The sequence below is a fragment of the Ictidomys tridecemlineatus genome, chromosome 2 (assembly GCF_052094955.1).
Source record: "Ictidomys tridecemlineatus isolate mIctTri1 chromosome 2, mIctTri1.hap1, whole genome shotgun sequence".
Classification (NCBI taxonomy): domain Eukaryota; kingdom Metazoa; phylum Chordata; class Mammalia; order Rodentia; family Sciuridae; genus Ictidomys; species Ictidomys tridecemlineatus.
The window spans coordinates 196140921-196154567 of record NC_135478.1 but is presented as its reverse complement, the minus strand read 5'-3'; the positions used below and the strand labels follow the sequence as shown (position 1 = coordinate 196154567).

The 13647-nt window shown below is 40.5% G+C and overlaps 1 protein-coding gene across 20 annotated transcripts in view; it reads right to left on the bottom strand.

Moving 5' to 3' along the window:
* The window catches only part of Ica1 (islet cell autoantigen 1), a 145519-nt gene that overhangs the window by 21369 nt on the left and 110503 nt on the right, over window positions 1-13647 (bottom strand). For 15 of the 20 annotated variants that reach the window (XM_078040358.1, XM_078040353.1, XM_078040356.1 and 12 more), the window contains 4 exons: window positions 6584-6681; window positions 4414-4466; window positions 1448-1510; window positions 1316-1357 (listed from right to left, as the gene is read on the bottom strand). In XM_078040358.1, the coding sequence (XP_077896484.1) occupies window positions 1316-1357; window positions 1448-1510; window positions 4414-4466; window positions 6584-6681 (256 nt within the window). The remainder of the gene's footprint in view (window positions 1-1315; window positions 1358-1447; window positions 1511-4413; window positions 4467-6583; window positions 6682-13647) is intronic. The other 5 variants (XM_078040349.1, XM_078040348.1, XM_013361354.4 and 2 more) reach the window with 2 other exon arrangements.

Sequence of the window (13647 nt, the reverse complement as noted above, 5' to 3'; positions counted from 1 at the left end):
CTTTCATCAATGTCCTCTGTTTCCCAGAGACTTCCTTCCTCTCACACTTTGTGAATTAAATCCACATCAAGCTCAGAGTGAGTTGAGTCATCCACCCCAGTTAACTGAGGCCCACTGGATGACTCTGGCCTATTTCAACCCTGTAAAAAACCTGCATGACCAGGGCAGACTGTGTCCCAGTCACCAAGACAAAGATGCTCTGATGTTTGACTCCGAATCTCAGGAATATTTTCGAACCTGGGTAAATCATTAAAAGGAAACCCTTGGTGAGATGGAAAACAAAGGCTATGATTAAACTAAGCACACTCAATTTTGTGGGATCACTCGGCCCTGGAGAGTCACATATGAATCCATGGTTCTACATTCTCTCCTGAGGATTTATACAGTAAGGGATTTTCAGGCTGGTCAACCTGGGAGTCAGACTTAGCTAGGCAAACTCTCCCTCTACATTTTTTATGGTAGTGAAAATGTTTTCTATAATATTATAATGGTAATATTATGTGTCCATTGATGTTTTTAATATCTGTAAAATGTATTTCAGCAAGAGTGAACCCTATGCAACCTGTGGACTTTGGGTGATAAAGACGTGTCAATGTGGGTTCACTGATCATAACAAACACACACTCCAGGGCAGGAAGTTGACAGTGGGAGAGGCTATGCTTAGGTGGGGGCAGGGGAACTTGGGAAATCTCTATCCGATTTTGCTGGGAATAAAAACTGTGCATGCATGCATGTGTGTGCACATGAACTAGAACAGCCTTAAAACTCAGTTTGTTCCTGTGTTCATTGGAGGTTTCAATGGAAAGGCAGCAAAGCAAAGCCCTATACAAAACCCCTCGTCCCACTGTTTCAAAATCAAGAATGTTCTGTATCAGTGACCATGAACTACCCCTTCACAAACCTGAGCTCCAATCCTGACAGTAATCCAGCAAGATTGTTGCTATCAGTTCCATTTACAAATGAGAACAACTGAGGCTTAGTAAAGAGTTTAAATATGAAGCAAATTATTTAAGGCCACACAGGCCATTTATGGTAGAACCATAATCCATAGCCACTGTTTTCTCTGACAGTATGTGACTTTTGATATAACTTTTAGCTTTAGTAGTTTGAACATTATGAAATTGACTATAGTAGCAATGGCAGCTCAGCACAAACTAATATGTGTTTGGGCATATTTAAGGTCATTTATAAAGACTGTCACCTAAAAATTTTTGCTTTGGAGTGCATAAAAAGATAAATATTATATTTTCTTGCATATAAAAAAGGAACTAAAACTTAAACAAATCACAGCCTCAAAGAACTGCATAAATCTTACCACCTTCCTCAGGTTTCATGTCTAATAATTCATCCAGAGGTCCTTCAGAGGAGGGGAAAGAAAAATTATGAGTTAGTGTCATTTTATAAGGAATCTGAGTAAAATGATTACATTTTCCTTAATCTAGATTACCTGAACATGCATTATGTGTGGAGCTTTTGTCTAAGGCAGATAAAATACTTTTTCCTTCTTCACCTGTAAGCAAACATATGCAACTGGTCATCACCAACTCAAAATGTTGTGTGCATGCATGGTTGACAGCAGTATTGGCAAATGCACAGCTTCAGGAAGAAATAGCACCCATAAACTCACTCATGCAGAAACAGGGGTCCTCAGATTATGTTTTATTTCAGTTATTGGCTCTCAATGAATGTAGAATTAATCCTAAACCTCTGCTTTGTTTGGTGGATAACCCTCAAAATGATATGACACAGGCCTAACAATTCTCCTTCCGTGGACAAATGTGTGACTTAAGTTAACTGGCTGTTACTTGATGTTGCCAATGAACTTTAGCCACATGGGCCTGGATAAGATAAAAAGGCAGATCGTTAAGTGAAAGAAGCCCATTTGAAAAGGCTGCACACTGTGTAAGTTCCACAATATGACATTCTGGAAAAGTCAAAACATGGAGTCACTAAAAAGGTCAGTGGTTGCCAAGAGCGTGGCAGAGGGTGAGATGAATGGGTGGAACATTGGATTTTTAGGGCAGTGACAATATTTTGTATAATACTGTAAGGGTAGATACATGTCCTTTTATGTTTTTAATATCCATAAAATGTAAAACAATGTGGAGTTATTGATTATAACAAACACTTCTTTGGTGTAGGACTTCGACAGTTGGAGAAGCTCTGCTTATGTGGGGACAGGGGCAAATGGGAAATCTCTGTACTTTGTGTTCAATTTTGCTGTGAACCAAAAACTGCTCTAAACAATAAATTGTGTGTATGTGTGTGTGCCCGTGCACATGTAATAGAACCACCTTAGAACTCAGTTTGCCCATATGTTCATTAGACTTTCTGCAGGTCACAAAATACAAGGCAGATGCCACTTCATTGTAATGAATTCCATCCTGTGTATATATAAACAAGGTGACAGACATTTGCAGTCTCAAAATATTATGCAAATACCACATGCAATTATACTGTACAAGGAATAAGAAGATTTGCATATTCCATATTTGCATATTATATATTCATACAATATGTATAGTCACATATTGTATGAATACATAATTTGTATAGATTTTTTAACTTGCATACAAATATAATAAACTGGAGTTACAGTTTACCACAGAACTAAGTTTATCCTATTCTATGACCTCGAGTCCCACAACATTAATAATGCATGCTGTAGGTCCACTGAGGGTCACTGAGGCTGGAAAGCTTGGATCGATACAGACAGAGAGCACTTCCATGGCCAGGGAGGTCAGGCCCAGCCTCTCCACCGTTTGCTGCCCCCTCTCAGGGTCTAGAATATCATTCTTCTGACTTTGCGTGGTCCTTCCTGGAGCATAGCCTTTGCCTGGGCTGTTTCTTTTGCTTGGACAAGTCTTGCAATCGTAGTTGGCTTTGATGTGTCCCTGATCCCCTCAAATAGGTGAGGCAACTTTGTTATGTGCCCAGAGCCCTGCAGTTTTCCTTTGTAGCTCTTACCAAAGTTGTAGTTGCCCGGTTGTGTGATTATTAGGCTACCATCTGCTTCCCCTTTTGACTGTAAGCCCCATCCTGGAGGGGCCTGATTATGTGTGTTACACCACGGTCTGCCTGGAGCCCAGTGCTGTGCCTGGCACAGAGGCAGATCCCTGTACACAGCTGCCACACACACAAAGCAGTCTGTGAGTTCTGAGTACGTGAAGGCTCACACGCACGAGCAGATGACAGGAAGCCAGGCACTGGAGACCAACAGTGGGCTGCCCTTGTTTTTTGATATTTTTCTTTCTTTTTTTTTTTTTTTTTAAATCTGTTGAAAGGCAGATGAAGGTGTGAAGCGGGGGAAGAAAAATATAGTTGAGGCAAGTGATTGGAAAAGTTGAAGGAAGACAGAGAGAAAAGAGAGGAAGAAGGAGAAGAATGAAACAGAGGGAAAGTTCTAGAATCTGCTTTGCCACCTCCTGGATAGGCTGCCATAGCACAGGATCCGGTGATTTCAGTTCTCTTCATAAAACTTGTACAACCTTCCCCTGTAGCTCTGAGGCTTTTGAGTCCTTGTTTTAAGGCTCAGTCTTACATCACCTTAGTTCTACTGTGATTTTCCCCTCTACGCCTTCATGAGGTGAAGAGCCAACGAAGGCTGGCAGGAATGTAGGAGACAGAAGAAGCTGGAGGCTTTTTTCTGTTCATTGTGTCACCTCCCAAAGCTCTGACCCTGTTCCCTAACCCAAGGGAGCTGGTGCCACTCACAACAGGCAGCCTGAAGACCTGCCTAACAGAGCAGAGTCGGGGCTCTCCCTATCTGTCCCTAATAATGGCCAACACCCACATACAAACCCTCCCCACGTAGTAATGTGACCCTGCTAAAACTATCTCTGCACCCACACGACAGTTTGAACAAGCAAAGGCATCATAATCATATTGTCTTCTATGGAAAGAGAGAGCTTTCTGCTAGGCCCATTTGTGGTTACTTCTCAGAAGGGCTGCTGTTGGAGAGACCAAGGATACTATTTTCAGGTTCAAAATATACACTATCTCTCAGTAATGCCATGCAGTTGATTGACACCATTGATATTTAAACATTTAAAACTGAAACTGCATTGGGTGCCATGGCACAGGCCTATAAGCCTAGCAACTCAGGCAGCTGAGATGGGAGGATGACAAGTTCAAGGCCAGCTTCAGTAACTTAGCCAGGTCCTGTCTCAAAATAAATAAAAAGGACTGGGGAACTGTAACACAGTGGTAAAGTACCCCTGGGTTCAATCCCAAGCATTCCCCCACCAAAAAAAAAAAAAAAATCCTGAAATAGCAGGAAGCTAATCCATATAATCTTTTTTCAATTGGGAATGAAGAAAGGCCTAGAGGGAGCTCCCCCCAAAAGAAAATGAGTTGGCAGTTGAGCATTAGGTAGTGTTTCAGAAGCAATTCTAAATGAAAATCAATACTTACTCTTAAAACTGCAGGATTCCTTGTGTTGGTTTTCATCCTCTAATGAAATTAACCTTAAAATTGAAAAAAAAAAAGTTGTTTTTTTCAGTCATCAAGTCTGGCAAATATTATAGTTATGATACAGCCAGATTTTCAGTACAATATCTTTTACCTCAATTATAACCACACACACACACACACACACACACACACACACACACACACACACAGTCATTTATATGCTGTATATTTTCTAAAGGAGAAATAAATGTTGCTGGCTTTGTTTTCCATTCTGTAACATCTTAATTTATGAGTTTGGTTTCCTAATAAGGCACATTTTCTGTAAATATCTAGAGGGTAATTAGGGATGACTAAGAGAGATACATACAATTATTACTTTTAAAACAGTAAAAAAAAAAACAAAAAAAAAAAAAACTGATGGCCCAGCAGTGGTTTATTCTGATTCCTGGTGTTATGAAGAGGTCACCTCAGGAGATGAGCCAGACCACAGAAGGCTCACAACAGCACCACTCTAAATCCAGGTGGACAGGCAACTACTCAAACTCTTCCAGTGTCTTTAAGGACAGACACGTTACAGTCCTGAGACCATTTTGGTTCCTCCAAATGATCCTCTTAGCACTGTGGTTCACTTTTACCTGCTATTTCTGAAAAAAAATTCTTATTAAATTTCCAATCATTTTTGAGAAACCTGAAATTAATTAAAAGGAATAAAAAAATACTAGGTAGTAGTTCTATTCTGAATAATGGCTAGTGCTTTATTTTTATTGCATTAACTTATATGGAGAAAAGAAAGTGCTAAGATTTGCTCTGGGCTCTGTCTTTTATTTCACAAGGGGCAGAGGGCAGTCCCTTAGCCTCTTTCAGCCTCATCTCCCTACTATACACATCAGGGAAAGGCCTACCTGGAGGATTAATATGAGAATGAATAACAAATAAAGCAGTTGGCACTATGCCTAGCATGTAGTAGGTGCTCACCAAACAGTAGCTACCATTATTACCCTTACCAGGAATAGGTTTCCCCTAAAATGTCAATTGGACTAGATCTAGATCATATTCTACATCTGTTTTATGATGAAAAATTGAAATTTGTCTTTGTTTTGCACCTCAGAAATTTTCTAGTATTTGTTTTGAAATTAAAAAGAGCTAATATTGGCAGCAAATTTTTTTTCTTTTTTTTTATAAGGACAGCAAATAATTCTATAGGATACAAAAATATGTTTGAAATTATATTCAGAGATGGAGTAAAAAATATAATCCCATTTTGCCATAAAGTTGTCACCTAAATCACGCGCGCGCGCGCGCGCGCGCGCGCGCGCGCGTGCGTGCGTGCGTGTGTGTGTGTAAAGAACAGTGGATAGAGGCAATGTCATCTACTTCGCTTTCCTGGGTCAGCCAGTTCAGAGATTAACTGCATTCCTGAAGGCTGCTATATCTCCATAGAAAATGACATGGAGTCACATCTAAACCTCCTCACTGTGTGGGATCAGTCACATCTAAACCTCCTCACTGTGTGGGATAGGTGAGCCATCTATGTTGAAAAGTTCATCTGGGTATTTATAACAACAGGCGGCGCCTTGCTTGTGAAGAGGTAATAGATGGGATGGGCCCTCACTTCCTGCACAGGAAGCTGCTCTCCGCTTCACAGAGGAGAAAACTGAAAGTTTGAGCAGTGAAAACAAAATGTCACAACCCAACACTTTTGTAGGGCGATGCTATGTGCATTCCTAAGGCAATCTCCTACATCATCAGCTTCAATGGGAGAAAAGCCATCGGGGCCCCAGGCAGTGTGTGTGTGTAGGGGGGTCTCCATCATAGCATCTTGTGAACAGTGGTGACCATGGGACCAGATAGGGTACAGAAGCCAGAAAGAACATGAAGCTGAGGCTGAGGCCACAAGACAGGGAGCCAGACAGTATGTGGACATTTGCTCTTTCTTGTCCCAATCAACTCCTTACAAGTGTGCTCCTTCTAATGACCCCAGAAATGGGTCTCTAAATGGGACAAGTGAGGCAGGTCTAGCAGGAACTTGGGCTGAGGGAGCTTGTCCTCAAGGTAAAGAAGTGAGGAAGCTACATGGCTGAGACCCCCGTCAGGACTGTGTGGACAAGACTGTGTCGCCCACACCCGTGGGAAGAAAGACCTCAGGAGACGGAGGGCTGACTTGACTTACTGACTCGGCTCCTGCTCTGCTGCTTCTGTGCTTTCCTGCTGGGCCATCTTCTTCTTTTCTTCTTTCTCGACTAGTTTTTTCATAGGGTCTTGTAAGCTCTGGATCACGAGCCATAGATAAAGACAAAGAAAAAGAGGGGGAAGAAAAAAAGAAGAAAGGAAAAAAGAAAAAAGAACAAAAAGTCATCAATAAAAACCAATTGCCATTGGTCCCTGAGACCCAACATTTGAATCAAGGTACTGAGAGGTTACCATGAACCAATCAAGTGGACAGAAGTGAAATTTTATATGGCAAAGTAACAATATTTCCAGGCCCAATGCAAGCAATTTTAAAGGAGAGTTGATTTGCCACTAGATTCATGTTTTCCCTTTTGTGATAAGTTATTCAAAAGAAGGCCTTTTGGCTATTGCTAACTTTATTTTCCAACTTCGACATGCAGCTAAGATAAACATTCTGTTCTCCTTCAGCCCACACACTGACAGAGTCGAAACTTCCTCTACCACTGCTACCAAAGATGAGACAACTTCATTTTATTTTTAATTTTGTTTGCTATTTTGTAATCTAAAAACTGTGTTAAAAATAGAGAAAACAAAACCTTTTTTTAAAAAACCCCCAAATAGTGTCTAAACATATTCTGACAACTTAACTCCCACAAATGGACAGAGCAGGTGGGCCCAAATCTTTGTAGATTAAATGGGTGAGTCTTTTTTTTTTCACATCATTTGTCAAAGTTACTGTTTTCAAGGTTCATTAAATATTTAAGGAACGATTCTCTTTTTTTTTTTTTTTTAAAGCAAGGGCCCACAGATTGTATACTAGTGACAAAGGAGTGGGAAAGAAAAAGCAAAACATTTCTTTAACAACGGAGTAATGACTTATACAAAAAGATCTCTATTTCTGGCCCTAATTAAAATACAGACCTATGAATACAAAAGAAACATCTCGAGATGCTTAGCCTTCTTACACTCCTAGAATATAATGTCTTAATTCTTTGGGCCTTCATCTCTCTTGTTTTTCTCCTTCCTATGGTTCACATCTCCAGTGTGACAATCACAGAAGGTTCAGGCAAGTTTCACAGCCAATGCAGATGAATTAGTAATGGCTGACAGGAAGCCTGGGTGGAGAGGCTTCTAAGGCTGTGTCCAGGCAGAGCAGAGCTGTGACTGATTCTGGAGTCTGCCATGGACACCAGATGGATGTTGGTGCTATATCCTGCTAACTGCCAGCTCCGTTTTATGCCCTGCACAGAGAAATTTTCCCCAAACACTCAAGCCTTCCTGTTAACCCTTATCTGCAAGAACTTACAATAGTTCCTAATTTATTTTTACTTCTAATCTAAAAATCTCTACCTGATTTTAAAGATCTTCTAAAATGTGACCCTATCTTCCTCTCTCAGCTGGAATCCCACTATCCACACTCTCCAACCCAATTCCAGCTTTCCATTTGATTAGTCCTGTCTCCTCCTGTCACCACAGTCGGCTGGTTTCTCCCTTACTATTTTTGTTCCTCTTCGGGTCTCCTCCCTCAAAAGTCCTATGAGTCTTTTCAAAGCCCAGATCGATGACTACTATTTTCCATAAAGCTTCACTAAGCATGCCAAATTCAAGAGTCCTTCTGATTCCAATCTGCATTTAGTGTCTTATTAATACCTGACCGTATCTATCTTGTATTGTTTACTCTTAAAATATTTTTTTAAATTAGAAAAATAATAAAATCCATATGCAAAAAGTTTGAAAAATACAGAAAATAAAAATTACTCATATTTCATTCCTTTAAAATGATGAGTTGTTATTTTTTAGACATTTCCTTTTTTTTTTTTGTACTCATCCTACTTAGATATTGGAATCATTGTTATCTATATATTTTGTAGAAGAGTAGAGGTCCTCTTAACCAAAATAATCAGTGTAAGTATTCATAATAAATAACGTTTATTATGGTGGAGAATGTAAGATGATTATATCTCTCTGCATTTATTCACCTATATTGTAACATAGGATCAAGGTTTTCTGAGCATTTGTCCTCTGATTGGAGTTCTGAAGCATTTTCTTGCATAATGCCCATCTATAAGGCATCACTATCATTTTTAATGATGCCCTCCTTCTGGACATTTAAATTAGCACATCCATTCAATAGCTGGTTGGTGAGCACCTACCAAGTGCCAGGTGCTGTTCTGGATGCACTAGTGAAGACAGAATTCTCAGCTAGTAATAGGCGTAGGCAGATAATTAAAAGAGAGGACTTTTTTTTTTTACTTCAGGGAGCAGGGTTGTTCTCTCTTGGAAGAGACATTTCAACTGAGAGCTCAATGACAAGGAGACAGTCCTGTGCAGCTCAGGGATAAGAGAGGGCCCCCCAATGCAAAGGTCCAAAGGTGGGAATGGCTTTCGCTTGTTTAAGGAACAAAAAGGCTGCCTCTGGGGTTGTGATGTAGTTGGCAAGGGTACAAGTGTTATGAGACCAGGATGAAGAGGCCGGCAGGGTCACACAGCGAGACATTCCTTTACTCAGAGTCATCAATATTTAACATTTGCCCCATTCGTTTCATCATATTCTTCTGCTCGATGTGTCTCTCTATAAAGAATAACTAAATGCAACCCATGATCCTTTGCTGCAGCCTAGACCAGAGGGAAAAATGCTACAAAGGACAGTGTTGGAACAAATAAGACTGTGAGTATGAACTTCAGTCTGGACAGTCATGATTTTTTTATCTACTCCAGCAACCGGTAAAAGTGAGGTTGCACACACACACACACACACACACACATTCTGGAAATGTGCAGTTGCAGGAGTTGATCAGACGTCAAGAACGCGCTCTTTTCAATAGATCTGCCAATCACAGCATTTTATTCACACAAACATTCACCCTTTACAGCAGTTTTATTCCCCACAGAATGGTCCAACTCTGGTCACAGCAAAGCCAGGAATATTTTCAGCCAAGGTTCTGATGCCTCCCAGGACTCACTTTCAGATTCTGTGACACTTGCCCAGGCCTCCTGGTTTGCTCAATTATCTTCTCATTGTGTTTCCTTTTTATCAATCAACGCTAGGCAGGGCCAGGACATGTCTGCCTCAGCCGGCTGCTTCGAGCTGCCACAGCCCTTGCTTAAACCCCTGAGATGCCCTTGACAGCTCCACGGTTATCATCCCTTCTGTCTCTAGCCTGACCTCCCCTCCTGACCACACTTGAGCAGCTCTCAGACAATCCCTTTGTAATGTAAACCACTCATTCCTTCTTTTCAACCCCTTCCCCTGTTGGGCCATTAGCAGGGACTCAATTGTTGGCGCCCTGTCACCACAATCACAGTTAAGACACTATTGTGCTTCCCCAACAGAATGGCTGCAGTTCCAATTGCTACTTTAATTTATTATTAATAATTCCTGTGACAATTGTGCCTCTCCTCCTACTCACCATTGTCCCTATAACAATTTGGCTTCTGAAGTTTGAGAGAGGTGCTAAATATATACTTGTTGGTTGATTAATTAATGTGCAAAAGGTTAAATGAAAAAAAAATTAGTTCTCTTTAGCTAGGATATGTAAAGACCCAGGGGAATAATATGAAAGGTTTATAAAACCACAAGCAAAATTATTATGAGCATGTGAGCTTGTTTATTAAATATTAGAATTTTGAACCAAGGACTCTTTTGTGCGCCCAAAAGAGCTTAACCAAAATATAGATCACAAACCCCAGAATTTGGATATTTTTAAGGTGTATAAGTGAATAATGTATAGCATGTTCACAAAATTGCACAATGGTCACCATAATCAATTTTAGAACATTTTCTCTTTTTAAAGTCTTCACAATACTAGTATTTATTAATGGAAATATTTATTGTTATTATAGTAAAAGCAGATAATATATCGGGAAGTATTTAATACAGAAGAAGTACTTGTTTTAAAAGTTTGTCTTAAGATTTGATATTTTGCAAATCATCTATCATTTTTTATAATTTCCATTTTTTTCTGTCAAAATGTTTAATTTTAGAACATTTTCAAAGGGCATCTCTTGAGGGAGTTTTTAGATCAAGCTAAGCTAAATGCTCTTCTCTAGAGCAAGGAATAAAGTAACACCACATATGGAACTTGTTTCTCTCTAAAGATGGTACACATTGAAGATATAAAGAGGCTGAGTTAGGGAACTCAGAAAGATCATGGAGGACAGATCAGATCATGTAGCTTTCCACCCCGAAAATTAGTTCCTGGGTGTGACTGTTAGATTTGTAGGGCGCATGAATCCTCTCCCTAGTTTGACTACAAAGCCTCAACCTGGGCGAGAGGGTTGAGGTGAATTGTCAGATCAGTTTGAAGTCCACCGCTCAGCTGAAAACATTTAACTCAACAGCATTCGTGGAAGTCAGGGGTGACAGCATTTTTCATGTGACATGAACACCTGCTCAGGCCTAGTGAGGGAAAGTCAGGTGTGGCAGGCCGCATGCAGATGGGGCGGCATCCGATGGAACTGTTTCCAAATGCTGGCTGAAGAAGCCACGTCTGAATTCACGTCCAGAAATGAGGACTCCAAAGCATTGTCTCTAAACCCTCAACCCCCTCAGTCCATCATTAAAACCGCTTGTGAAAATCACTGGTATTAGCAGCACACAACATCATACAAGACAGAAAGCTTCTTTGCAGAGGAAAGAATGTTCTAAGACTAAGTAACTTGCTCTGTTTGGGCTGCCCCAACATGCTAATAGTTTCCATCAAGGCTTAAATGGCTTTGGAAAGCACACACACAATATGTAAGACCATCATGGCAGAGGAAATAAGCAGACCCAGCTTGCAAAAGCGTCTTGGAAAGGAAACAGCTTAATAGAATAATGGGAGTTACTACTTCCTGTATTAGGAAAATAAAAGCAACAACAACATTCATTTGAATAGATGCAAAACTACTGAGCAAAACAAATTTCCCAGACAAAAGACCAGCAGCCAGTTCTAATAATCTAAATTTAAAGTCTCACTTAGAGGACTGAGTAGCGTTTCCTCTGATCTTTAATTATGACAACTTAATTTCCTTATTCTACTTTCCATTAATTACACTGTGTGAATAGGAAGGTGTCAAATAATTGTCAATAGAAGGAAATAAAAGTCTTCAGAATGGCGGGCATGGCTAAAAGACACTGAACTCAGCTGGGCGTTTGTATGTTTATATGATTAGTAGCACATGAGAAATGAAAAGCAGGGGCCATCATGTGGATGAGCCTCCCAATTTATGGCCATTTAGCCCATACCATGCACGTAGACACCTATAAAGACACCTCACAAGGAAAGCTATTAAGCTGAGAGGTAATCTTGAATTATACTGTAGGGGGAAAAATTAAATAAAATTAGAAAAAAATAATTACAATCATACAGGACATATAATCTTATTCTTTAAAATAAGATGGGGAAAAATAAGATGGAAAATTGGCAGAGGGAAGGCATCATACTGTCCTGGAAAGAGATGGTCTCTGGAAGTAGATCAAACAGGATTGGGACAAGGACATGGTCCTCACGGCTTGTGGGCCTCTGTTTACCCATCAGAACACTGGAGCATGCAAGGCCAAGTACACCTATCTTGGAATGTTTGTGAGGATGAACTGAGACGATGCATCTACACAGCACCACGCTCATAGTAAGAATTCCAAACAGCTTCCTAATCAATCATTTGTAAAGGTCTCGCAGGAGTGAGGTGTCTTCACCACTCCTGCTGTGTTAGGTGCTGCACTCCAAGTTTTACACATTACATTTAATCTTCATGAAATGTGGATAAACACTGTATTCCTGACTTCCTGACATGGAAATGGAGACTCAGATGAAATAATTTGCTTCAGGCTGTTCAACTGCCAATAGGTAGAAGTAATATTTGAGTCCAGGTCTAGAAATTCTACTGTTTGTTAAAAAAATGAAGAGCCAAGGATATTTATGGAGTAATTCACTTGGTATTATTTCTTTTCTTATCTTTCTTTTTTTTTGGCCATGCAGGGGGTTGCTCCACCAGTGAGCTATGCCCCCAGTCCTTATTTTGTCAGGATCTTGCTAGCTTGCTGAGGTTGCCCTTGGATTTGCCATCCTCTTTCCTCTGACTCCCCTGTTCCTGGGATTACAGGGATTACAGGCTTGTGCCACCATGCTCCACTGAACTCTCATTTCAATGACAAATGCTGAGGAGAAGGAAAGGGTTCATTCCAAACTCTAAAAGAAGAGCCACCTGTTCCCAGGTGTCTGAGGGACTGCCATATAAATTAAGTTTTTCATCTATAAGCAAACACTTCAAAGTGTTGTTTTTAATTGAAAGTTTCTGGCTGTATTATTTAAAGGTGGCACTTCTTCTTTCTCCTGCCTACCTGCCTCATAGCCAGAAGTGCCTGTGGGAAGCAGTCAGGGTGGAGAAAGTGTGAGCTTCCAGGTTCCCACATCTACCCGTACTGCATGTGGCCTTGGGCAAATTCCTAGACATCTCTGAGCTCCAGTTTCCTCATTTGAAACATGAGAACAAAATCAAGTATACCCAATGTCCCAAGGTTAATTTGAGGCTAAAATGTATGCACTTTCCATCTGACTATGTAGAACCTCACAGTATCATTAATTAGAAAACTATCCTTGGTACATTAGAGTCATATGTATCATATGACAAACTCTCCTAGTCGTTATTTCACCTCACCCTGAGCAGAGTGTCTGGCACAGAGTAACTCTCCATGAAACGGAAATATTTTTTCCTTTCCCCTCAATGAGTAAGGTGGGTGAAGGAGATGACCTAGGTTGTTGCAAGGAGAGTGAGCTACCAGCTGCCTGGGGGAAGTAATGCCAATCACCAAAAGGCAGAGATGAATCAATGACAGGCCACACCCAGCTCATCTATTCCCTTTTCCCCAGTGACCTGGATGCTTCCCAACTTGCTGTTTCCAATGATCTGGCCTAGAGCAGCTTGGGAAAAAAAAAAAAAAGGAAAAGAAAAAAATAGGTTTTGCTAAATGCCTTGTAAAGTAATGACACCGAGAGAAAACTTGAAAGTCTAAAAGGATATTCTGGATGCTGGCCACGAGTAATTGCCTTGTTGGGACTGGTAACTAAAATAGCATTGCAGGGA